The sequence below is a fragment of the Martes martes genome (genome assembly GCF_963455335.1).
Source record: "Martes martes genome assembly, chromosome: 5".
NCBI classification, from domain to species: Eukaryota; Metazoa; Chordata; class Mammalia; order Carnivora; family Mustelidae; genus Martes; species Martes martes.
Window position 1 is genome coordinate 81901138 of NC_137892.1, and position 26174 is coordinate 81927311.

The 26174-nt window shown below is 37.7% G+C and overlaps 1 protein-coding gene across 1 annotated transcript in view; it reads right to left on the reverse strand.

Annotated features, from left to right (window-relative positions):
• Positions 1–26174, reverse strand: part of SPINK5 (serine peptidase inhibitor Kazal type 5) — an 81914-nt gene that overhangs the window by 38343 nt on the left and 17397 nt on the right. The window contains exons 5-16 of the mRNA XM_080804340.1: positions 19607–19734; positions 17726–17789; positions 16695–16822; positions 15140–15206; positions 11165–11292; positions 9531–9618; positions 7347–7474; positions 6005–6086; positions 4469–4596; positions 2185–2266; positions 1729–1856; positions 1634–1640 (exon numbers count right to left, since the gene is read on the reverse strand). Coding sequence (XP_080660466.1) covers positions 1634–1640; positions 1729–1856; positions 2185–2266; positions 4469–4596; positions 6005–6086; positions 7347–7474; positions 9531–9618; positions 11165–11292; positions 15140–15206; positions 16695–16822; positions 17726–17789; positions 19607–19734 — 1158 coding nt within the window. The remainder of the gene's footprint in view (positions 1–1633; positions 1641–1728; positions 1857–2184; positions 2267–4468; positions 4597–6004; positions 6087–7346; positions 7475–9530; positions 9619–11164; positions 11293–15139; positions 15207–16694; positions 16823–17725; positions 17790–19606; positions 19735–26174) is intronic.

Here is a 26174-nt window from a genome sequence, read left to right on the forward strand (position 1 = left end):
AGAGGACAGAGTCCGGAGCTATAAGGAACACAAGAGATGTCTGAACCTCTCTGTGCCTTCCTCATCTTTAAATGTGGAAGAAGGGAGGGATAGGAGGAGTAGTAACCACATTCTTCTCACAGGATTGTTGTGAGCATTAAGTGAATTGATATTGTAAAGCAACTAGAGGAAGTATCTGGTACATAATGAAATGATTGACAAAAGTGATATAAATGATCACTATCATCATCACTGTAATTATTATTAAGAGTGAACCCTCCCAAAAAAGTCATATGATGGAAATGAAGTGAGGGTGATAGCTCTTAAAATATTTGATAACTAATGGTGTTGCAAATCAAGTTTAGCACAACTGGATCTATAATCTAAACAAATTAATCCTGTTAAATATGTAAAAAAGTTTTCATTTTAAGATATAAAAATGTGTAAATAATATGTAAAAATGTTATGTCAATCAACATAAGACTTTTTCATTTATCAAATTAAAACCTTTTTAAAAGGCGCAAAGACGGGGGCGCCTGGGTGGCTCAGTCAGTTAAGCATCTGACTTCAGCTCAGATTATGATCCCAGGGTACTGGGATTAGGCCTCAGCAGGGAGTCTGCTTCTCTCTCCCTCTGCCCCTTTTCCGGCTCATGCTCTCTCTCTCAAATGGATAAATATAAAATCTTAAAAAAAAAAAAGTGAAAAGACAGTTTGTATATGGTATGAACGTGTGCAAGAAAAGACCATGAAGGGAAAATGGTTCTCAAAAAAGCCAAGAGCCTTTGCTAACATACCCATAAAATATGACACAGTCAATATTTCTTTTTGGTAAGGAAGTTTTAGTGATGGGAGAAAATTGCTAAAATAGGCCCAAAATTGTGATGTGTCTCATACTTCTTTATATGGAAAGTGATCTAAACTTTATCATGAGTCTAAGTTGACTAAAAAATTTAAGAAGCATTTTCTTTCCATACTGGGAAATTATCAGAGGACGCAGCAAAGTGGATCACTAGGTGGCAGAATTACTTCCTTGTCACTGAAAGATGAATGTCCAGGTAAAGAAAAACAGACTGAAAGAAGCCTAACTACAGGCAAATATAATCAATTGCCAGAAGTTATAAAGGCATTGTTAAATGATTATATTATGTTTATAGCATACAGTGGAAAGCATCATTTTCTTCATTTTTTCCCCTGCACTGATATTTCTATCATTCCCAACTTCTCTGGGCCTTTATGTTGTTATCTATAACTTAGGATACTGCAAGAAAGACCCACTTCATATGTTTTTGTGAAGCTTAAATGGGATTAGGTATGAAAGCTTTTAGCAAGTATGTGCCAATTACATGCATTCAATAAATGTTGGTTATGATGATTCGGTTTTTAGTGCTTTCATGCCCAAACACTAAGGGACCAATCTTCGGGGTTATATATAATGCTCTTTACCAGGGAAGACTGAATCATAGAGCAGTCTTTTCTCTGAATAAAAGATCTTGAGTTACCTTGAAAATATCCTAAAAGAAATTATTACAGTTCTCTTTAGATCACAATAATCATCATCTGAGAGCTCTCTACTTCTTGTTTTTGTGTTTTCTTGTGTGTGGGTTTTTTTTTTTTTAATTTAAGTTCATTTATATGTGACATCTAAGAATGACCACTGCCCTGAAGAGAAAAACACATTATTCACAATTGTTTGAAAATTCCCTCAGTTCTTTTTCCCTCTCCTGCCGAAGTACTGGGCTCTACTCACAAGAAAGCCTCACACATGGAGCACGTGTTGCCATGCATTTTCCCATCCGGGCCCCTGATGGGGTCGTTCTCTCGTGTGCAGACAAGCTGTCCATTCTTCCTTAATTTGTGGTATTCACTACACAATTCCTGTGAAATTGAGGAAGGAAGTTTGAGGTTTTGAACACAGGTTGGGTCAAGATGGAAACAGCTGAAGTTTAGACTTTTTTTCTTAAGTGGGGATCAGTAATTGGCTTATTTTAGAATAGTTCTTAACTGGGGAGACATGACTATTTTTAAATGATGAAAGTTTCACACCCTTGATCTGGAAATAGTCACACATGCACATGGGTATATGCTCACACATAAACAAACACGAACTGTACAAATGTTTCCTACAGTTTCAGGGGATTTATTAGTTTCCTGGATGCCATCAATGGAGTCCAGGTCCTCTGACTTTTGGAGAAGTTCCCCTTACCTCAAAGGGAGCTGTGTTCTCAGATTCTCTCTTATTTCTTGACTCACTTTCCTTCTTTTTCTTTTCTTCTTCCTCTGTTTGGCTAAAAAAAAGAATGATTAAAAAAGACATCAGTAAGGATCATAGAATGTCCAGGTTGAAAGTGACCTCAAATATCACTTAATTATTACAGTTAATACTTATTAAATTCTGGGGCCCCTGGGTGGCTCAGTCAGTTAAGCATCTTCCTTTGGCTCAGGTCATGATCCTGGGGTCCTGGGATCAAGCCCTGCATTGGGCTCCCTGCTCCCTCTCCCTCTACTTCTCACCACCTTCCTCCCCTGCTTGTGCTCTCTTTTTAAAAAAATAAAAAATAACAAACAAACCCCCCCAAAAACAATAACAAAAAAACTTACTAAATTCTTACTATGTGCCTGACCTGGCACTCATTCCATGAAATCTTCTGAACAGTATGTTATAAAACTACTACTATAACCCCATTTACAAATGAGAAAACTGACAGAATGGATCAATTTCCCAAGGACACAGAACGAACAAATGTACACTATAGATTTAGACCCTAATCCAGAGGAAGCTTTTTGATCTTCCACTACTCAAGACTTCTAATACTCAGTAGGTCTGATTACTGTCTAGCTTTTCTTTAACCTGCTAGTAAATTCTCTACTTATATCATCCTTGAAACCCCATAGAGGTCATTCTACCCCTAAGTCCTCAAACTGTTAGGAAGTTGCTCCTGGCATTGAGCCAGACCCCTTCCAGAGCTTTCACTCATTGTTCCCACTTTTATGCACAGAGACAACCTAGAACTAATGTTGATAAAACAAAAGCTACTTGGAAATTTCAAGACCATGACTCCGCCTTTGCTAAATGTACTGAGGCTTGAGAGTCCTTGAAGGACACTGTTTTATTAATTTCTCCTTCTTCTTTTTTTTTAATTTTTATTTATTTTTAAATTTCTTTTCAGTGTTCCAGAATTCATTGTTTATGCACCACACCCAGTGCCCTCCTTAATACCCACCACCATGTTCACCCAACCTCCAATGCCCTTCCCCTCCAAAACCCTCAGTTAGTTCCTCAGAGTCTCATGGTTTGTCTCCCCCTCCAATTTCCCCCAACTCCCTTCTCCTTTCCATCTCCCCATGTCTTCCACGTTATTCATTTCTTCTAAATTTGTTTTTGCTTTCCTGCTGTAGTGGTCCTCTCATAATGGAACACCAAAATGAAGCAGAAAGTTAATCTGAACTCACTGCTTACATTTTCTAGAATCCCTTCCATAACAACACTTGTCTAGTAGAAGAGAGAGATGTTGAACATATAGTCACACATATCCATTTATAGCTACTGACCATGCTTAGTGCTACGAAGCAAAGTCCTGATTACCATGAAGGAGAAAGTGTGGGGTTAGGGATGTAGAGTAGGCTTTATCATGGCTGTTCAAGCTGACGAGACACCTGGGAGGGGTTCACTCCACCAGATACTCATCATTCTTATTCCAAGTCATTCCTCCAGGTCCTGTGTATGAACTAATGTACCGTTTCACATATTGGTATGTTTGCTTTGTGATGTGTTGTGTGATTTCAGATGACTTCATAGCCCTCTCTGCAAGGGTAAGATCCTTGTTTTGTATCCTGTACATTTCCATAGGAACCCAATTAGTGATTGATAAGCAAGAATGATTCTTTGGAGTTGGTTAGGAGTGACGTCACCATGATGGCAACATAGGTGGTTGTTAACTTCCCTTCCCCTCACCAGAACAACCAACCTCTATTTAAGACATGACTGAGAATCCTAGAACACAAGGACGAGCTTGAAGTATGCATTGCACCTCAGAGACCAAGCCAGACTGCATTAGAAGGGTAAGAGCAGCAGCTACATGTGGACCTCATTGCCCCCACCCCCAGCACAGAGCAGAAATTACTCTTTGATAATGATGACACTGTGCAAAAATGCCATTGACAGGAAACAAACACAACTTAAGAAATAAAATATAAGAAGTTAAAATTAAAAAACTAAAAACAAAGCAGAGGGGCGCCTGGGTGGCTCAGTGGGTTAAAGCCTCCGCCTTCGGCTCGGGTCGTGATCCCAGGGTCCTGGGATGGAGGCCCATCTTGGGCTCTCTACTCAGCAGGGAGCCTGCTTCCCTTCCTCTTTCTCTGCCTGCCTCTCTGCCTACTTGTGATCTCTGTCTGTCAAATAAATAAATAAAATCTTTAAAAAACAAACACACAAACAAAGCAGAGAGGACAAAACTCTCCCTCATTTTCCCAGGTACAGCGCTACTCACAAGAACACCTCACACATGGAGCAGGTGTTGCCATACGTTTTCCCATCTGGGCCCTGGATGGGGTCGTTCTCTCGTGTGCAGGGGAGTTTTCCATTCCTTACAAGCTTGCGGTATTCACTGCACAGCTCCTGCCAAGATAGAGAAAGCAAGCTGGGGATACATTTTATTCCTATTCTAAGCAGAAGACTGGAACATCAACATTGGCAGAAACTAATGTTATGCTTCTTTGACACCAGGACTTTAGTTGTGTTTCTCTCAAATATAAAATTTAACTCAACAAAAAGAACTCATCATTTGCTAAGAGATGGAAACAAGACATAATGGGATGTCACAATATAATAAAAGAGGTAGACAAGTAAACTCCACTATAATCTAAACACATTAAAATATGGGTGGCAGAGCCACGGTGGCTCAGTGGGTTAAGTGTCTGCCTTCGGCTCAGGTCATGATCCCAGGGTTCTGGGATGGAGCCCCAGGTCAGGCTCCTGGCTTGGTAGGGAGTCTGGTTTTCGCTCTCCCTCTGTCCTTCCTCCTGCTCTGCCCTTCCCCCTGCCCTGCTCCTCCCCCTATTCGGCCCCTCCTCCACTCATGCTTTCTCTCTCCCATGCTCTCCCTCTCTCTTGCAAATAAGCAAAATCTTAAAAAAAAATTTGTGTAATATAATAAGTGCAAACATACAGGTACAAGGAAATCTGAGAACACAGAGGTTGGGGCCATGAGATCTGATTGTGAAAACTGGGAAAGACGTCATATAACAAGAATAATTTGAGTGAGACTGAAGAGTAAACAGCATTTTTGTGGGTAAGAAGGGGATTGGGGAATATGCATACAAGACCCTTAAGTTGGGAAACAAAGTAGGAAACTACATGGGCATATAGCAGAACATGAATTTCTGAATGAAGGTAAACCAAATAAGAAGGAAAAGATAAGAGACTGAGATACATCCTATAGTTGATGATGAGCCACCTGTGGCATTTAAGCAGAACAGTACTGCAATCTGATGAATATTGTGAAGCTTTACTCTAGCTCGGTTGGGGAGGACAGCTGGACAAGGGAAAGACTAGAATCTAGAAAGAAAAGTAGAAAACTTTCATCTTCTAAATAATAAGCAGTAACAACTTATAGAAGGCTATGGAAATGAATACTGTAATTTCAGAAGTAAAAATCAGGCTTTCTGTGTGCAGAATGAAGGTATTTTATCTCAATTCAGATGTGAAATTTCAAAAATTCATATGTAGAAAGTATACACGTATAGTCTCTGGTAAGTGGTCTGCAAAAGCTAACACAGTCTGTAAGTGATGAAACCAGTGTTAGAACCCAGTTTTTTCAGACCTCAAATAATTTTTACTTCACAGGGTTAGTCTTGGAAGCAGCAAGAATTGATGAAGTTCCCATAGCATTAATCTCAATGTCATTTCCAGATTAAAGGGTTAGGATTTCCTGGCAATTTTTAGTGGATGATACCCTACCCTTTAGACTCTGAAATATATTCAAATTAGAATGCCAAGTAGGACTCAATGGGTGGATTCCACTCACTGTATATGAGGGTGTTTTTTCAGATTCTCTTTTATTTCTTGCTTCTACTTCAGCCTTTTTCTTTTCTTCAGCTTCTGCTTGGCTAAATTAGAGGGGAAAAAAATGAGAAGAATCCATTGGACCAAGTACAGGCAATTATTTGTCCACATTTTTGCATTGCTACTCTGTCCTCCCTCCTTAGGAAGAATAATTTTGTCTTTTTATCACTACATACCAATGAGAAGAAACCAAACAGCCTTTAGTATGGTAAGATACCATAACTTCTTCATACTTTTTGCTTAACACTGAAAGATAGTGATTGTGGATCTAGAAAGCTTGCTTTCTATAAAATACCTTTCTTGCCTGTGGTCAAAAAAGAAATACCATCAAGTTCCATTAAGGAGATATCAAAACTAGTACCATTGTGACGTTATACCTGGAGGCTAAAAGTGGCCTTTATGAAGGACACTGACTGGTTCCCTTGTTTCACAGAGAGCAGCTGAGGCAGAGAAGGCTTTGGCTATACTTTTAGGACAGTGCTATAATCATCCAAGGTCTCTCAAGTCTATAGTCTCTCTATCACATCATGCACACCCTAGCTTTATTAATTCACCTTAAGTGTATTGCTTATTCATAGCTGCATTATCTAAAGACAAAATACAGTACAGGTAGAAAAAGGCCAATAATTTCCAAACATTGATAAACCAAATGAGCCTGTATTTGCTTTGCACAATAGAATTGCATGGAATGTACGGTTAACTGATGCTACTTCAACCACACAAGGCTGTCAATCAAAACAAAAGAACATAGATTCGAAATAGAAATCAACTACTTAATCTTAGTTCAATCAGATAAACTGGGAGCAGTTCCAAATTTTGAAAGCAAACTGCCAATTCTAACTTACTGAGAAATGTCACGTTATATAAAGTAATATTAATTTTATAAGGGCTCATGATTGCTTGATGGGCAACATTAACTCCAATCATCAATATCTGCATTCAGTGCTTGCTTTGGACCACAGCCTCTCTGGAAGATGAGCTGCCTATAAACTTGTACAATAGATTCACATGTGAAGCTTCAGCGCAGGGAGTATGTGGTATTTGCACAAGCTCAGGGCTGCCAGGATGTTCCAGTGGTAAGAGAATGAGTGTCGGGGAAGTAGACATATTGGAGTAGATAGCTCTAGCTTCTTCTCCCAGCTCTACTGCTAACATTCTCAGTGTAAGTATTCCACTTATTCAACTCCCTTCCCTGTTTTGAGCCACAGTTTCCCCATTTACAAAAGTAGCTAATTCTATTAGACTCTCCATTAAGTCCCTTCTCTCTCTGGCATTCTTTAGACACTCTGGCATTCTATACTCACTAGAAGGCTTGACACATGGAACACAAGTTTCCATGCATTTTCCCATCTGGACCACGAACAGGATCATTTTCTCTGGTACAGAAAAGTATTCCATTCTTTGCATGATCCTGATATTCACTGCAGAGTTTCTAAATAATGAAAATGAGACAGTTTACATATAGTTCCCTATTCTGTTTATACATTTTATTTTATTTTATTTTTTAAAGATTTTATTTATTTATTTGAGAGAGAGAGAGAGAGACTGAGATAGTGAGAGATAACAAGAGCAGGCAGGAGAGGGAGAAGCAAGCTCCCTACTGAACAGGGAGCCCAACATGGGGCTTGATCCATGAAGGCAGATGCTTAACTGACTGAGCCACCCAGGTACTCCCGCACATTTTTTTTTAAAGATTTTATTTATTTATTTGAGAAGGAGTGTGAGAATGAGTTGGTGGGGGGAGTCAGAGGGAGAGGGAGGGAGAGAATCTCAAGCAAATTCCATGCTGAGCATGGAGCCCAATGTGGGGCTCGATCTCTGGACCCTGAGACCAAGACCTGAGCCAAAATCAAGTGTCGACTGCTTACCCAACTGAGCTACCCTCACGCCCTCTCTTTATACATTTTAGATGCTGCTAGTTAAAGATATCAGAGAAAAGGAGCTAAGGATAAAAAACAAAACTTACAGGATTTAGGGTCATCACAAAATTTTGTGATATTTCTCTCCGTGTAATAGATACCCATTTAAGTCAACAAATGTAATACGGGGATATAAATATAAATGTGATTTAGCTCTTTTATCACTCAAGTGGACAGGAGTAAAGAATTGCAATATAAAAAGCTAAAAGATATGACAAAGGTCTGAGTTAAATCTGTACAAGCTCAAAGGGAAGAATGATTCATGGAAGTACAGAGAAGAGTTTATAGCTAAGTTCTATATCTTTAGGATGTGTCCAGGTAAATAGTGTGGCAAAAGGTTCTCTAAGAGGAATTATGACATATATGCAAAGACAGAGGAGCATAATAGACCATAGTATCTTGAGATAATCTATTATTGTCAGGAATAAAGTATTAGCTGGATAAAGAGAGGAAAGTTTGGGAAGGCATCAAAAAGGAGACCTTCATGATAAGTCAAAACTAGATCACTGAACCTTGAAGGGAATTTGGACATTATTCTTAGGAAACTGGAAAATGATAAATACTTATAGAAGAGAAGAACATAAGCAAATCTGTTTTAGAAAGACCACCCAGCTGCATGTGTGAGGATTTGAGTAACTGGAGACTAAAGCTGGAGAAAGTATAGAAGAAAATAAGGAAAGAAAAGGAGGGAGGAGGGTGGAAGAAAGGAAGGAAAAAGAACAAGGAAGACAAAGAGGAAGGAAGAAACCAGAAAGAATGATAAAAGGAATGTCTTGATTTGAGAAATAAAATTAAAGGCTTGAGGGAAAGAAATCAGTTGAAAGTGAGGCCTAGACAATATTATGGAATTACATGAAGTCAGAAGGGGAACTAATGAAGTAGGCTGTTTTATGAAACTGCGAACCACACACTACAGAAGCTGGGATAACTCACTGTTAACAGTACGTTAAATAGGAGTGAAATGGTCCAAATATCCTCTAGGATACCCTCAAATGTTGGCTTTTCATAAGGTTACTGAGTCGTGGAAATATTTCCCACTCTATAAAAACAATGTGGAAGATGAACTGAATATTGAGGATTGAGGAAGATGTTGGTAAGAAGCATAGAGACCAGACAGAATGCTAATGCATCAACACAAAGGAAATCTATCAGATGTATGAGCTAAGTTGGTAGCAGGAGAAAAAAGGACAAATTACTAGCTAAGAGATGTTTAGAAAGTAGAATGTGGTATGATTTTAAAGAGAGAATATTAAAATGTTACACAGAAGACCTCCAAATATATGTGTGATACCACACATATCAAAATTTGAATTCAGATAATGCTTTGATATATTACCTTCGTTTAGGAACTATTCTACTAATATGACTTGATTAATTTCCTCCAAATAGAGCTAAAAATTGTAATGCTGAATTATTCTTCTAAATCTTATGAAATACTAACTATAAACTACTTTTCAGAAAATCCATCAGTAGTGGAGGAAAATGAACCAATATTGAAAATGCATTCTAGAGTAAAATGCACACACACCCCACAAAAGTCATAATTAAATTGATCAAACTAATCCTCACCTCAATTTCTCTCTTAACTTTGACTTTTTCCTCAGTCTTCTTCAGGTTTTCATGTGCTTTATTTTTTTCTTCTGAAAAACGCTGTTTGCTGGAGAAAAAAACAAAAATAAATAAATGAATACAGGTGCTTCAAATCTTCATGTTATAAAATAGTCATTTAGGGGGCTCCTGGGTGGCACAGTCAGTTAAGCGACTGCCTTCAGCTCAGGTCATGATCTCAGGGTCCTGGGACCCAGCCCAGCATCGGGCTCCCTGCTCAGCAGCAAGTTGGCTTCTCACTCTTCCCCTGCCCCTCCCCCTTTGCTTGTGCTTTCTCGCTTTCTCACTCTCCCTCTCAAATAAATAAATAAATAAAATCTTTAACAAAAATAAAATAGTCATTTAGGTGCAGGTGGAAAACAGCCAACGTGTTCATGAGTTCTGGAAAAAACATCTTCCATTCATCTTAGGGCTCCTGATTGAAATCTTCACTCTTTCTCCAAAGAATCTCTTTTATTTTGCCCTCAAGTATGATATTTCTTTCCATTGTAATGACCGTTTTTGTCATCTTGCCTTCTTTTAAATCTTCTCAGCTTAAATTCTGCCTTCTTTAAGAAGACAGACCAGACCTCAAAGTGAAAATAAACTGTATATCTGCCATTGTATTTTCATAGCTGAATATTCTCTTATGGCATAGTTCTTACTCTGTCTTGCAACGTGTGTGTGTATGTGTGTGTGTATGTGTGTCTGCGTGTCCATGGCTTATTTCTGCTGTTTAACTTTAAGCTTCTTGAGAGCAGGGGTCTTTATTCATATGTTCACTCAACATTTGGCTAGCAACTATTTTTTGTCAAGTGCTGGCCTGGTGTTATATATAAAACAGACACATACCCGGTCTTATTCTTGGAACTTAGAACCCAGTCAACAAATGGTCACAGAAGTAATTACAGAATTGCCAGCTGTGTTGATTGTTATGAAATAAAATTATTAAGAGTTATAAAGACTGATTTCAATTAAGAATTTCATGAAGTCTTATCCAAAGAAGGATAATCTTGAAATGTGATCCACAGAAGAGGCACTGGGTAGCCGAGACTGAGCAACCTGGCAGTAGGACAACATAAACGAGAGAGCTTCGAGGGTTCAAGGATCTGAAACAGTGACAAGACCTGGTCTGAGACATCTTCATAAATGCTGTAATTCTTGCAGGATTTGTATTCCCCCCAGGTCAGATGCCCGATATGAAAAGATAAAGTTAATCCAAGTCATGTATAAACATGAAGTTTTCCTGGGAGACAACATCTGTTCTTTCACTCAGGATAATTAACTAAAGGAAAACAGTCAAAAGTCTTGGTATGTTTTGCCCTCATTCTCTATTATGACTATCTTATAAAAAAGCTTACAAAGGTGGTGGGAGGAAACAATAAGTATTTTGCAATCCAGCTCTCTAACTGGAAAACAGAATCCATTTGTATTCAGAAACAGACATATATCATTAGGATCTACTTACTAGGTGATACCATGATTTGCAGAAGACAGAAAACTACTCAAAAATTTTCAACAACAAAGCTGCACCTCAACATTGTTCTTACTCACCATTCCCACCAATCTCCACTTTACCCATCCCGTCCCTCTAAAGAACCCACATCTGGACTCACAAAATTTCAGCACACAAAGCACATTTGTTGCCATGCATCCTGCCATCAGGGCCACGAATTGGGTCACTCTCTCGTGTACAGTAAAGTCTTCCATTCCTCACTTGGGTTTCATATTCTTTACAAAAATCCTGCAAAAAGGTAAGTAATTACATTTAGCACTTTTCTACTCCTTAACACAGAAAATGTGTATCATGGATTTATAGTCAAAGAATGTCAGGCCTAGAAGGTGTTGGTAAATGTGTAACATATTAATGAGGATTAATAAGAAATAGTAATTATGTTATGAAATTACTAGGTACCTGCATATACTATGTGTATATTTATTAAAAGATAGAAGAACTGTGTGGTGCCTGGGTGGCTCAGTTGGTTAAGTGACCAACTCCTGGTTTGGCTCAGGTCATGATCTCAGGGTCTTGAGACTGAGTTCCCCTTGGGCTCCACACTCAGAGGAGAGACTGCTTCTCCCCCTCTCCCTGTACCCCTTTCCCAACTTGCACATGCACTCTCTCTCTAAAATAAATAAATAAATCTTTTTAAAAATGTAAAAGAGCCTTATAAAGAATAAGGCTAAGCAAACATCTCATAAAACTAGATGACTCTTACTAACTTTTAAGTCTATGAAAAAAAGGATTACAAAAAAAAAAAGATCTTTCAATGAATTCCAAGAAAGACATAACAAAATGCAGCTGCCAAGACAAAAGAAAAATGTGTCAACAAGCAGAATAGAGAATCTGTTAAGATGAGATGCTTAAACATTATTTAATACGGATCAAATCAAGAACAATCTGGTCTGGTTTGCAAGGAAAATGAATAAGGTGGCATCCATTGTCCTCTCTGTGAATCTGTGGCTTCCTTTACTGATGTTCACTTTAATGTGCTCTGCCTTGCTTATCGATGTCCATTTCTAATACAGTAGGTGGAAAGCATGGAGAGTGAATCTAATTTTCCTTCATTCCCCACTGGAGAGAGGTAAAACACCAAGACCAAAATTTAAATTTAATTTAAAAGGCTGTGACTTCCCCCAAATAACCCAAGAAAGGTTTGTTCCAGATTTCCCAATGCTTTGGTTTAGGACTTTTGGGTTTTTCTCTGTTTTGAAAATTCTATTATCTGAGTTGAAGGCTAAACTTTATATTTACAGCTATATTTATATCTCTATCTACCCCAAATTACTCTAAATTTAGGAATCTCCATGTCAATAAACATGTTTTATAATGGCCTGTATTATATATAATCTACAAAACACAATCTATAAAAACATGCTTCTCTAAGCCTTTTTCAACTATGTCACCCTCATCTTCCCATTTCAGCCAAGAAAACATGAGCATAAAGAGTGTGGTTTGAAGTTGGAAGACCTAAGCAGCTAGACTGTGCCTCTGTGAAATTTCCCTGGGAAATCACAGCAAGGCATGGGCATGGGCATAGACACCACAGACAACTCTATCTTACCAACTACACAATGAAGTTTGTGGAATAATGTTCTTTAAAGCCTTTTCTCGATGTAATATTCTAAATTAAAAAAAACAAACTCATATTTCATCAGGACACTTAAAAAAAAAGAATCCTAGGGGTGCCTGGGTGGCTCAGTGGGTTAAAGCCTCTGCTTTTGGCTCAGGTTGTGATCTCAGAGTCCTGGGATCGAGTCCCACATCGGGCTCTCTGCTTCAGCAGGGAGCCTGCTTCCCCTGCTCTCTCTCTTTGCCTGCCTCTCTGCCTACTTGTGATCTCTGTCTGTGAAATAAATAAATAAAATCTTAAAAAAAAAAAAAAGAATCCTAATTGACTCCTAATAAGAAGATATTTGTTTCTGGAGGAGCAATGGGTGTGCTCCCAACTTCCTGGTTGTAACAATCCAGGAATAAAGACACAAAAGACAATCATCTGATAATCATAGCATAGTAGGAAAATTACTGTTCAATGGTTCCCATAAGAGAAACAATGATAATTTCAGTTTATAAGTTGTGATTCATCCAAGGAGATTCTGAAGAAATGCTTTTGTGAACAACCCACTGACAGGCTAATTATGCAGCAGATATTGAGCCATCACTGTAAAGCAGTCGCATTCAACATGATCACGTCCAGTGACCCCACCAAAACAACGACCCCAGCCACAGAGGAAAAGAGGGAAAAATAAACAAGACCTGAGGATAGATAATGGAAAAGAACTGTCTGTGTTTACGGAGGAGTAAAATGCTCAATATTACAAGATGACCTGAAGTTTTTGACTGAAATTTAACAACCAAAAGAATTGCTTTTCAAACCTCAGTTAGTATTAAACAAACTCCTGAAGACCGACTCCTCCATATTCCTTCACTGAAACTCTGTTGAACACCCTATTAGGGTGGGAAATTTGCTTGAGTGAATAGTATCATGAAGTAGAAGTTTAGTCCACAACTACCAAAAACTGGACTTGTGTCTATCCTTAGGAAAACACATGCCCATCATCCACAAAAATGGTATATTTGTTGTGCCGTCTCTCCCGATCAGATGGGGGCCCCAAATGTGGGACATCCTGATGGAGTTGGGGCAGGTGGCACAGGTAGTAAAAGAATCCACCCAAGGCAGAACAAAAGAGATAAAAGTATGTTGGATACCCCACAAAGAAGGGCAGGAAGGACAGCGAAGGAAAGACTCTCCCATGTGGTAGTGGGAGCTGTATTTAAAGGGGGAAGGAGAGGAGATATGGAAATGTATGGAATTTTCCTTTTTTGGTACCTATGTCTGGGTGTAAGTAGCCCATTGGTTAATTAGGGCTAATATATATTTCAAGCCAGTCAGTTGATGGGCCTGTTTGGATTCAGCCAGGGGATCACTGTGGGACCTTTAGACTTGATCAAATTTCCATTGTTCAAGGCTCTGGCCTAAAAGAGGCCTCTACACTTGTGTTAGCACAGAAGAGTACAGGGTGTGGAATCACATTACAACAAGAAAGTAAAATTGAGGTCATTTATCCAAACTCTTAATTTGGAACAAAGAAACTGAGGCTCAGAGAGAAGAGATGACTTGATCAAATTTCCATTGTTCAAGGCTCTGGCCTAAAAGAGGCCTCTACACTTGTATTAGCACAGAAGAGTACAGGGTGTGGAATCACATTACAACAAGAAAGTAAAATTGAGGTCATTTATCCAAACTCTTAATTTGGAACAAAGAAACTGAGGCTCAGAGAGAAGAGATGACTTGGTCAGTTTCATACAGCAAGAACGTTAACAAAACTATGGGTAAAACTAAATTGTTCTGACTTCTCAACAGAAAGCTAGTCATTCAGCAAAGTAACTGCTATCAGTTACAGTGAAAGTAGAGTTTAATAAACTTGGTGATTTAGGAAATCCAAGCTGTATGACCTACAATGTTTACTCAATTACTAAAAGGAATAAATTTTTATACTAAACAATTAAACCATATAATAATTTGAAAAAAACTTAACTTTAAGGGCTCTTTAAAAAACACAGTATTTGTCTGATATTTTTGTTTAAACAGAAGCAAGACCTTTATAAATGTAGGCCTCACTGTAATTAACCATAACAAATAACTCCAATTTGTATCAGTGGGATGATTCATAAAATACACCAGTGGATACACTGTTTAAAAGACTCTAGAATTATTTTAAAGTTATTCCTGTCTAATTTATATTATGTTGTATTAAAAAAATTTATTCAAAGCAAAATTAATCTAAGCCAGGGAGACGAATGGTGGAAATTCAGTGGAATTTAATTTGCATATTCTCTGGCTTTTATTCTTTCTTTCCCTTTTTCTCAAAAATAGCATATTGTGAACTTCGGGTGGGAAAATGAAATTTTAAATCTGAATCTAACGATTAATATACTTGAAATAGTCAACTTGTGGAAGTTTGGAATTAAGGGAAACAATTTATTTTAAAAATTAAGGACAATGACATTACTGACCCAACTCAAAGAGTCAAGCCTAACTTTGTTAATACTTTGGCCACAAGATCAAATTATGTGGTGAGGAATTTACCTTTTCGACACTTCGTCGAATTCTGGTTTCACCTTCTCTCTTGGCATTTTCCTGAGCTTCTTTTAAGCTGTTAAGAAAGAGAACAGTTGGTCAGTTTCTGACTCATATTTTCAGGGTCCAGTTCTGTGCTAGGCACTTTCATATCCTTGGCCATACCTTGTTAAACAGATCCACTTACAAGAGACAAGCTTTTCCCTGTCTCCAATTTGAGCCAGAATATTGCCAAAGATAAGGAAGGGTGTGAAACTGACTCACTGACAGTCAATTAAAGGCTTTGTTCTGTAAAAGCAGGTGGGTGTGACTCCTTGATTGACAAATGGAGATTGTAGGGGAAAATTCCCTTTAACTGGCAGAACCAAGAGCTTTTTAACACAATGCTGTGACAAGGGTGAAACCAAACTGAGCATTTGAAGTACTGCAGTCCACACCCTTATGTAAACCTTTTCAATACCTTGTGAAGTATTTGTTTGCCTTCATGTAAAATCACCACAGTTAAAAAAAAGTGACATTGAGCTTCTGAGTCCTCTTGTATCTGTTACCTAATTACAATCCCATCCGGAGACAGGCAGTATTATTAGTTCCACAGAGGAAGAAACCAGGAGTTAGGGAGGTCAAATTCTCTTTTTTAGCTAGTGCATGAAAACAGAAAGTCACAGAATTGGGGTGGGTTGGAAAACTAAATACACATGTCTCCTAGATAAGAATGTAGAAATTAAAAAAAAAAAAAAAAGAATGTAGAAATTAGGCTTATTTCCTGTCTGGAAACCAGATATAATCACTGTTTTGTAAACCCAATAGGACGTGTCCTTGAATTCTCTGGCAGCACACTGTAATTTTCATAGGCAGGTGTGAAATTTATTAATCTGTTAGATCTTTCTCTGTCCTGATTTTAAAGATCCATGGATGTAAATGGAGCACTTAAAAGTCTGCTGACATATAGAGAGTCTATATCTTGTTTAACCGTCAGAATATTAAAGACTCATTGGATCTTCACTTCTCAGCCTAGTACTCACAGTTGTTAGGCACTCAGAGAAAGTTAACCCTATCCTTCCCTTTACTAAAGTTCCTCCTTCTATAGTAATAAGAAGGCAGCCACATGACATTACTGTTATTATTTTAAATTAGACTGTCACTTCTAGTAAGAGTCTCTGTACATATTCAAATGAAGTAACGCCTGTCAAACGACTGGCCTAGTTTATTCCAGGAAAGTGTTTTCTAAATTGTAAAATATTGTGCCTTATAAAATACTGTGCATTGTCCTATCACTATAATTAGGCAAAAGAAGAGTCTTGAATTTAAGAACTAACATAACTACCTTACCTATGCCTTTTAAGAAACTCTAGCAGATGATATGAATTAAAAAGAAAAGAAGCCATTCAGAGAGCAAGGATTATTTCACCTTACAAAGACAAAGAATTGTATGCTTCATGAAAAGGACTGTATCTCTCTGAAAAAGAGTGAGAAAAAAAGTGATTCTGGAGTGACTGTCAGGAAGGCAACCAAGTGTGTCCTCTTTAAGTCCACCTTCTCAAAGAGTGGGGATGATGATACTTACAAAAGCTCAGCACACATGGCACACTTATTGCCATGTGTTTTGCCATCAGGGCCCAGGACTGGATCATTTTCCCTCGTGCACCCAAGTCTTCCGTCCTTCACATAAGGCCGAAAAGCACTACACACATCCTGAAGAACAGCGAAAAGAACTTAACATTCACCATCCTGACTGTAATGCCTTCCACACTGTTTTCGGAAATTGTATAGTACTCAGTGTTTTTCTGCCCAATGTAACCTAGCCACCTAGAGCAATGCCTAGAAGTAGCTTAGTAAGTGCTGCATAATTCATGAGGTTACACATGGTGCTCATTTACTTATTCATTTATTAGTAAACACAGATACCCTAGTAAGTGCTAGAACTAAGGTGGAACACAGTCCTTGCACTCAACTTGCTCACGATCTACTAGTTGACACAAAGAGACATTTAAAATATGATGTGCTAACTGTCCTGGTAGGTGCTCTAGGAGCATAGAAAGGGCACCAAATCTTGACTTAGGAAATACATTCAGCTAGAAAAAGTCAAGTGTGACATGTCTGAGATATTCATTTCTTTCTTCTATCATCACAAGTGCACAGAATGTTAGCAAAGAGATAAGCTATTTAATCAAAATCTCATTTTTTGATATGGCAACACTGGTACAGTGTGGTAAGTAATTTGTCTACAGTCTCCTCACAGCAAGTGACAGTGCTAGGGTTTCAATTCAGATTGACTGATTCATAATGCCCTTTCTACTACAAGTGTAGTTTCCTTTTGATGGATGGATGGATGGATGGATGGATGGACTGATTGGTTTTTGTTTTGTTTTGTTTTGTTTTTTCATAAAAAGCAGAAATAGAGCTGAACATTCTAACTACCAGCGTCACCTGCTCCAGTTGTAGAAATCAACTGCTTTTCATCTAAACAGGCAGTGCCCGATCTTCTGTAAAGCAAGAATTGCTCTCTTCCCACACCAAAGAAAGAAGAGGAGAGCATCTTCTTTCTCTCTAAAGTCAGCCTCCCAAGATTTCCCACCATTTGACACTTGTCCTCACCTGCTCTGGATTACTGGTCTCACATTCCCCTTCACTTTTTATGCCAACTTGGGACCTGGTTTTACTGGAATTGAAAGTCAGGAGACACAGAAGTTTAGTATCACAGAACTTCATACCATTCAAAAATAACTTATTGTCACTGTATTATGATTCTCCTTTGCACTTGAAAACAGATGACACACTGCATTCTTTTTCTCACTTACTCTTTCTAATGAGAGCTTAGGTTTACAGCTTGGAGTTGAAGAAACAGAATTATGTTGGAGGGCTAATAAGAGTCAGATCTACAAATATTATTTCTAGAATTTTCTTTCCTATGTCTAAAGAGAATCCATATCAGAAGAGAAGGAAAAAGTACACCTTATAACTAGATAGTAGACGTCCCCAAAGAACTATGCTGTTGTTGATTATGTTGTTTTGAATATATGAATTCAAGTTCATAGATCTAACATCCTACTATATTATTCTTTGTTTGGCTTATGCTGACTAATACTTTGGTTGTCATGGAAAGTACCTAAAGTCCCAAGAATTAGGTTGATTCAGTGTTACAGAGCTTTAACGCTACCTGAAAACAGAACCATAAATGTAAAATATACTTCCTACTTTTTAAAAAGGTAAGGCAGCTTAAAACCACAGCCTGTGTATAACAATGAAAAAACAATATAAGGAGAAAAATGAAGCTATTAAAAGTGATAAGCAAAAAGTTATATCAAAAGATAAACTCTGAGGGAAACAAACAAACAAAAAAATTGAATCCCAGTGTTATTGTAGAGTCTCCCAGTAAACAAAGCTAAGGAAGAAACCCAATGAGCAGTATGGCTCTCACTGTATAATGTAGGAAGTATACCAGAAATTAGGGATGAAAAATTTAGGCCTGATGAGATTTAAACATTCTATCACAGGACCCTCCATATAAAATACAATAGTAGTTAAATGTACAGTGTGCTCATAATAGTATTACAAAATACATATCTAATAAAACCTGTCTGTTCTCTGTATGTATGTCTGTATTTTCCATTTATGTTGACCACTCGTAAGAGGTGAAGGCATTAATTTCAGACTGCATCTCTGAAAATGCAAAAATGCAAAGGATCAGAGTGATTTGATTCAGTTGTATTTTGGTAAAGATACTTATGACAAGAAGGGATAACTCTAGCACAATCCTGAAGACTAAATGTTTATCATATCCTTTATTGATTTCAAGCACTGGTTGCTTTATATTTGCAAAAACTGAAGAGCAGACAATTCAATACTGAGGCCACAGGCTAGAACCTGTGAAGCAGGGTGTGCCATCTTGCTGACTGAAGACAACTGACAACCAAACTTAGCACTGAGGGTACACAAAGAACGAAATAGGGACAAAATGTTAGACAGCAAGATGCGTTAGCTATGTGACAAAAGTCGAATCAACGGGGAGAAGTTCAATATTAAAAATTCCAATTCCCTATCTACTATTATAAATTACTGAGCATTAAATGAAAAAAATCACTTGATGATTAAATAATTCTCTGTGAACAAAGATATACTCCTAGATAGACAGATAGAAATGGAAATATGTCTGTTACATGTAAGTATATGTACATATATGTGTGCTTATATGTGCACACAGGGAGATACACAGATTTAGATCTATCAGATGTCTGTCTACTTCACAGAGATACTGATAACTATCTGATAAACTGCACACAAAGGTGCTTTGTAAAATATAAAGTGTTGCACTATGTATTTTTTTCCGTAAGAATAGTAAAAGGAGTGGTCCTAATAATTTATGGCTGGCTAACTCTCACAAAACGAATTGATATTTTAAAGACTGGAAGAAAAACCTGTGTCATGTACTTATATGGAGAGCATGCTTTAGGGAGAAAGCCTGCCGCAGATACTCACGCGTTCTCAGCACACAGTGCACATTTGTTGCTGTAGGTTTTCCCATCTGTGCCACAAACGGCTGCATTGTCGAAGGTACAAATAAAATCCCCATTTCTCTCTTCTTTCCTGAAATCATCGCAATTCAACTGCAAGAGACATTATCAAGGAACATCGAAACAGAAGAGATAAAATATTTGTTAGATACATAGATACATAAATAGATTAACATTTTAAACCCACAACAATATAACTTACCGAAGAACAAAACAGACTGCATGGATAACATTATGGATAATAGAACATGGCCCAAGAACAGAGATGTAATTAGATTTCAGGACAAAGACTTGCTATTTGATCTCAGCCACTTGCCATCTGGTGAGGTAGGCTAAGTCTCCTCTCTGAAACTTTGTATATACTGTTTATCAAATCCTGCCCTCCTTCTCTGCAGAGTGGCAATGAAGTCTAATAGATAATGGATAGGAAAGCTCTGTAAACTCTAAGCTGCAATGAAGTTTTTATTATTATAGATCAGGGTAGTGATCAGGAGCCAGATTGCTGGGCTCATAATTCAAATTCTGCCACATACTGCTGTGTGATGTGGGAATTACTTAATCCCTCTGTGCTTTAGTGTCCTTATTTGCAAAATACAATAGCACCAACCTCTCAACATTTTAAACGGTTTTCAGTGTACGAACATGTGCACAGCATTTACAATGGCACATAGCATGTCAAACCCACTTACTGTTATTACTGTTGTTATTTTAAACATTTTCTACACTGACAATCAAGCCAATCATGAAACATGTTTTGGGGATGATGGAAGAAATCCCCAATCTCAGCTCAAATAATATGACACATACTTAGGGACATACCTGTATGGTGAGGAAAACAACTCCACTAGGTGGTAACTGGAAACTAGGATTTGATTCTCACCTCCGCCACCGACTCACTCCACCTCTTTGAACCTTACTTTTCTTATCTGACAAATGGAAATTCACACCCCATCTGTACGATTTGTGCTGAGCATCAAATAAATACCTAGGAAACCTTATTTGGCAACACTATTGTGACATGAGCTAACTAAAGAAAACCTAGACTTAACCTGAATTTAATTTCTATCTAAAAGCAAAGAATGACATTGGAGAACTTTTCAGTTATTATATCACATGACAAAATAAACTTTTGATGTTATTGTCATAACACAAATATTTTAAATATAGATATTTTAAATATAGATATGGAACACTTAAATATAGATATGGAACACTTAGAATATAGACCTGTGACCTAGTATGTTACACAATAGAAAAAATAAAAGAATAATGGATACAAATACGTAGAGAATTTGTGAACCAAAATGTTACATTGAGGAATACTTCCAAAAGACAATAAAAAAGGAAAAAGAATTTTACTTTATTTATTTATTTATTAAGATTTTATTTGTCTATTTGAGAGAGAGAGAGAGCACGAGAGGGGGAAGGGTCAGGCAGCAGGAAAAGCAGAGTCCCTGCTGGAGCAGGAAGCCCAATGTGGGACACGATCCTGGGACTCCAGGATCATGGCCTAAGCAGAAGGCAGTCACTTAACCAACTGAGCCACCCAGGTGACCCGGAAAAAGAATTTTAATTAGGAAAAATTTAAAAAAGCTATGGAAATAACCCACTATTCATGTCATCTGTTTGGAAAGAAGTTAAAATAGAGTGAAGGTAAGTAATGGCTATATGTGTTATTGCATTTATTCGGTTGTTCATTTGTTCTTCAAAATTTGCTAGGCTTTGAGTTTCTACCAGACTAAGACACTGAAGAAAAAAAAAATTTGAAATGTATGTTCTAAGGAACTTACATTCTGATGAGAAGTTGAAGACCATAAATATAATTTTAAATTAAAATAAATGCTATTAAAAATAACTGTAACAGGGGCACCTGGGTGGCTCAGTGGGTTAAAGCCTCTGCCTTCGGCTCAGGTCATGATCTCAGGGTCCTGGGATCGAACTCCGCATCAGGCTCTCTGCTCAGCGGGGAGCCTGCTTCCCTTCCTCTCTCTCTGCCTGCCTCTCTGCCTACTTGTGATCTCTGTCTGTCAAATAAATAAATAAAATCTTAAAAAAAAAAAAACCTGTAACAATAACTAGAATGGTGGTTATTTTATTTTATTTATTTATTTTTAAATTAACAGGTGCTTTTCTTTTTTTTTTTTAAGATTTTATTTATTTATTTGACAGAGAGAGATCACAAGTAGACAGAGAGGCAGGCAGAGAGAGAGAGAGGGGGAAGCAGGCTCCCTGCTGAGCAGAGAGCCCGATGTGGGACTCGATCCCAGGACCCTGAGATCATGACCTGAGCGGAAGGCAGTGGCTTAACCCACTGAGCCACCCAGGTGCCCCTAGAATGGTGGTTATTTTAAATAGAATGTCAAGAAAGATTTCTCTGTAAAGGTAACATTCGAGGTGAAATGGGATTAATGGGGAGAAACCAGTCATTAGAGATCTGAGGGAAGGACATTCCAGGCATAGAGACCTGCAAGTGCAAAGGGTTTGTGATAGGAACTAGACTGTCCTGTTTAAGGGGCACAAAGAAGTGTGTCTGAAGCATAAGGAAAAAGCAGGAGAGCTGCTGGTTTTCTCTCTAAGGTCATTTCTGAAGAAACCACTGAAGCATGGGTGGCATGGATTGATTTTATTAACTTGGGACAATCACTGCTCTCCCTCTTCAGCAAAAGCAACAGCAGAGTACTAGGTCACAGGTGTTGGAAGGGTGATGACAGGGCAGATAAAAAGCCCAGCTGTGAGGCAATGAGAACAGGTGTGGGTATTTACTACTCCACCTCCTCCTCCCCCTCCAAACTCCAAGGGCTGGTAGGTCACAACCTAAAGAGAACACCTCTTCCTATTGCTAACAGTTTCTGAGAACTTACAGATGGATTCCCAACCTGGTGGACTACAACAGACTGGAGGGGTAACGCTGGTTCCAAAACCTTCTGATCTAGGCTTTATCCCTTTTCCTATCCTTACACTCACCAGAGAGGCAGAGACTGAGCGTAGCCTTGAACACCATCTCACTCGGTGTAGCAGAAAAAAATAACTAAAACTATTATGGAATCTTAGACTAGAAATACCTGTATATGTGAGGAACAAAACATAAAAGAAATATGGTAATGTGAGCAAGACTCAGTATCAGTTGAAGCAGAATTATCAGAATGCATAGAAAAATAATTTTTCAAGAGTGTAACTATGCTTTAGAGAAAAAATATCTGCAATATGAAACAAGAAAAAAAGACGTTATAATGGGAAAAAAAGTGGAAGTATTAGACATGGAAAATATTTAAATGGTTATAAATAAAACAGTAGAAAGAATAAAAGTAGGATGGGTACAAGTACCTAATGAATTTGTAAACCAGAAGATTAGATCAAGAAACTCTCAGAGAAGCAATCATAAAGGAAAATGAATTTAAAATAGAAGAGAAAATCTAAACAACATGGGAATAGAATTAGAAGTCCCAAAAAGGAGGCAACCATATATAGGAAAAATATTTGAAGAAATAGGGAACATTTCTAGAATCAATGAAAAATGAAAAACAAAAACAAGAGAAACAGAGAAACAGCCATAGCAACTCAAAGATGGAATCTAATCAATAACAAATTAGAGAAGTTTAGAGCTTTTTTTTTTTTAAAGATTTTTTTTATGTATTTGACCGAGAGGGAGTCATAGGTCACAAGTACGCAGAGAGGCAGGCAGAGAGAGAAGGAGGAAGCAGGCTCCTTGCTGAGCAGAGAGCCCAATGTGGGCCTCGATCCCAGGACCCTGAGATCATGACCGGAGCCGAAAGCAGAGGCTTAACCCACTGAGCCACCCAGGTGCCTGAAGTTTAGGACTTTTTAGCCAAATAAAAGCAAGCTAACATATGTTAGGGGAGAAGATACAGATTTAACAATAAACCGTGGCATTAGTAATAGTGATGATAAATAATTACAAATATGGGTATTTGGTTAAGGGGAGTCATAGTAAGAGCCAAAATAGATATGCAAACTTTAACTCATCATCAAAGAAAACTGAAAGGAAGAAACTACTTTCAAAATAATTTTTTAAAAGTCTGATAACTGGGGCGCCTCGGTGGCTCAGTGGGTTGAGCCTCTGCCTTCGGCTTGGGTCATGATCCCAGGGTCCTGGGATCAAGCCCCACATCGGGCTCTCTGCTCGCAGAGGAGCCTGCATCCTCCTCTCTCTCTGTCTGCCTCTCTGCCTGCTTGTGATCTCTCTCTCTCTCTCTCTCTCTGTCAAATAAATAAATAAATAAAAATCTTCAGAAAAATAAATAAATAAAAGTCTGATAACTGAAAATATGAAAATTAGGAGAACCAAGTCCTAGTACAACAGAAATAACAAACTATAAATGAGCTAAGCACACAAATTAAAATACAATTTGTGCCTGGATTTAAAAAACAGGATTAGGGGCGCATGGGTGGCTCAGTGGGTTAAGCCTCTGCCTTCAGCTCAGGTCATGGTCTCAGGGTCCTAGGATCGAGCCCCAGGACCCTGCTGAGCAGGGTCTTCCTCCTCTCTCTCTGCCTGCTTCTCTGCCTACTTGTGATTTCTCTGTGTCAAATAAATAAAGTACTTTAAAAAAAAAAAACAGGATTAAGCAGGTATGGATGATAAAAGAAAATTAAAATTAAAGAGCACACAGATACTGAAATAATAAGGCAAAAGATATGAGGTAAAAATGAATAAGAATAGAGCAGATTCAGTAATATTAATACTAAAAATATAGAATTCAGCCCAAAACGCATCATAAGTGACAAAAGACACTATGTAAAGTAAAAGGGAAAACAGAACATAAGGGTATAATAATTACTGAGCATTCATTCACTTAATAATATAGGCTCTACCTCCGTCAGACTGCAACCAAAAAAATTTGATAGAATAAGATAAATCAGTAACTGGATTTACAGATTTTAGCATATACTTCTCAGAAACTGATAGATCAAGGAAAAAATTAAGATGCTTATGCCATTAGATTTTTATAGAAAACTATATCCAGGAAACAGCAAATAAACATTTTTTCCAAGACATAGAAAACATTTATAAAAGTGTAATATTTATTAGGCCACTCAGAAAGTCTTAGGAAATTCAAAGGATCGATGTCATATGGTCTATGTTCTCTGCCCAAGAAATATTTGGCGAAGAGTGACAAACGGAAACACTTCAAGCACAAATCTTGAGATAGATGATCACTAGTATCTTTACATACTCTTGTCATGGAATCTTTTTTTTTTTTTAAATTTATTTATTTGACAGATAGAGATCACAAGTAAGGAGAGAGGCAGGCAGAGAGAGAGGAAGGGAAGCAGGCTCCCTGCTGAGCAGAGAGCCCCATGTGGGGCTTGATCCCAGGACCCTGGGATCATGACCCAAGCCGAAGGCAGAGGCTTTAACTCACTGAGCCACCCAGGCGCCCCCTTGTCATGGAATCTTAAAATTAAAAATTTTAATGTTCAATCCATTACAAAATGTGCAGCAGAGAAAACATAAAGAAATAAGAACAAGTGACACAGATAACAAAAAAAAAATAAGATTAACAAAAAAGCTGATACTCAGATTCCTATGACAGTTGGTAAGAGATAGAGGAGACAGAAATAAAAACACATGCAACATCATTTTAAGTAACTATATAAAAATTGACACATATATACAACAAAAACATATTATCAGTATCTATATGCTAAAACATCTGAAAACTGAAATAGAGATAGAGCTACCAAAGAAGTGTAAAATACCTACAGTGGTTTGATAGGAAAAGTAGAACAGACCAATAGCATTAATCCCATTGATAAACTGGTCTGAGATACTCCCTCCTCCAAATGCCCAAGTACTAATAGCTTTAAAATCCACTGTCTAAATTGTTAAGAAAAAATGAAAACTTGTACTGAGTAATAATAATTTAAAAGTTATTCCAAAAATTGAGAAGCTATGTTAACTGAAAAACAATTGTAGACAGTTTTATTGAGGTTTTACTTACATACCATAAAATGCATGAATTTTGGTAAATTTATGGAGGTGTATAGCCATCACCATAGCTCAGTTTTAGAATACTTCCGTCAGCCTAAGAGTTTCCCCTGTGCCCATTTACAGTTAATCCCAGTTCCCACAGATTTTTCTGGTAATAAATTTACCTTTTCTGGATATTTCTTATAAATGGAATCATAAATATGCAATTGTTTGATTCCAGCTTCTTTCACTTTGCATAATGTTTCTTAGGTTCACCCATGTCATAACAGTATCAGGGGCACTTTCCTTTTATTTCTGAATAAAATTCCACTCTATAAATATAACTCATTTTGTTTATCCGTCACCAGCAGACCTGCAGACATTTATATTGTTTCCAGTTTTGGATTATTAAAAAGAATACTGTTATGAATATTCACATGCATGGCTTTGTGTGGACATATGTCTTCACTTCAATGGGGCAGATTCCTCGGACCAAATTTATTAGGTCATATGGCAAATTTATGTTTCACTTCTTAAGAAGCTGCCAGACTGTCTTCCGATGTAGTTGCACTCTTGGATACTCTTTCCTGCCATCTGTAAG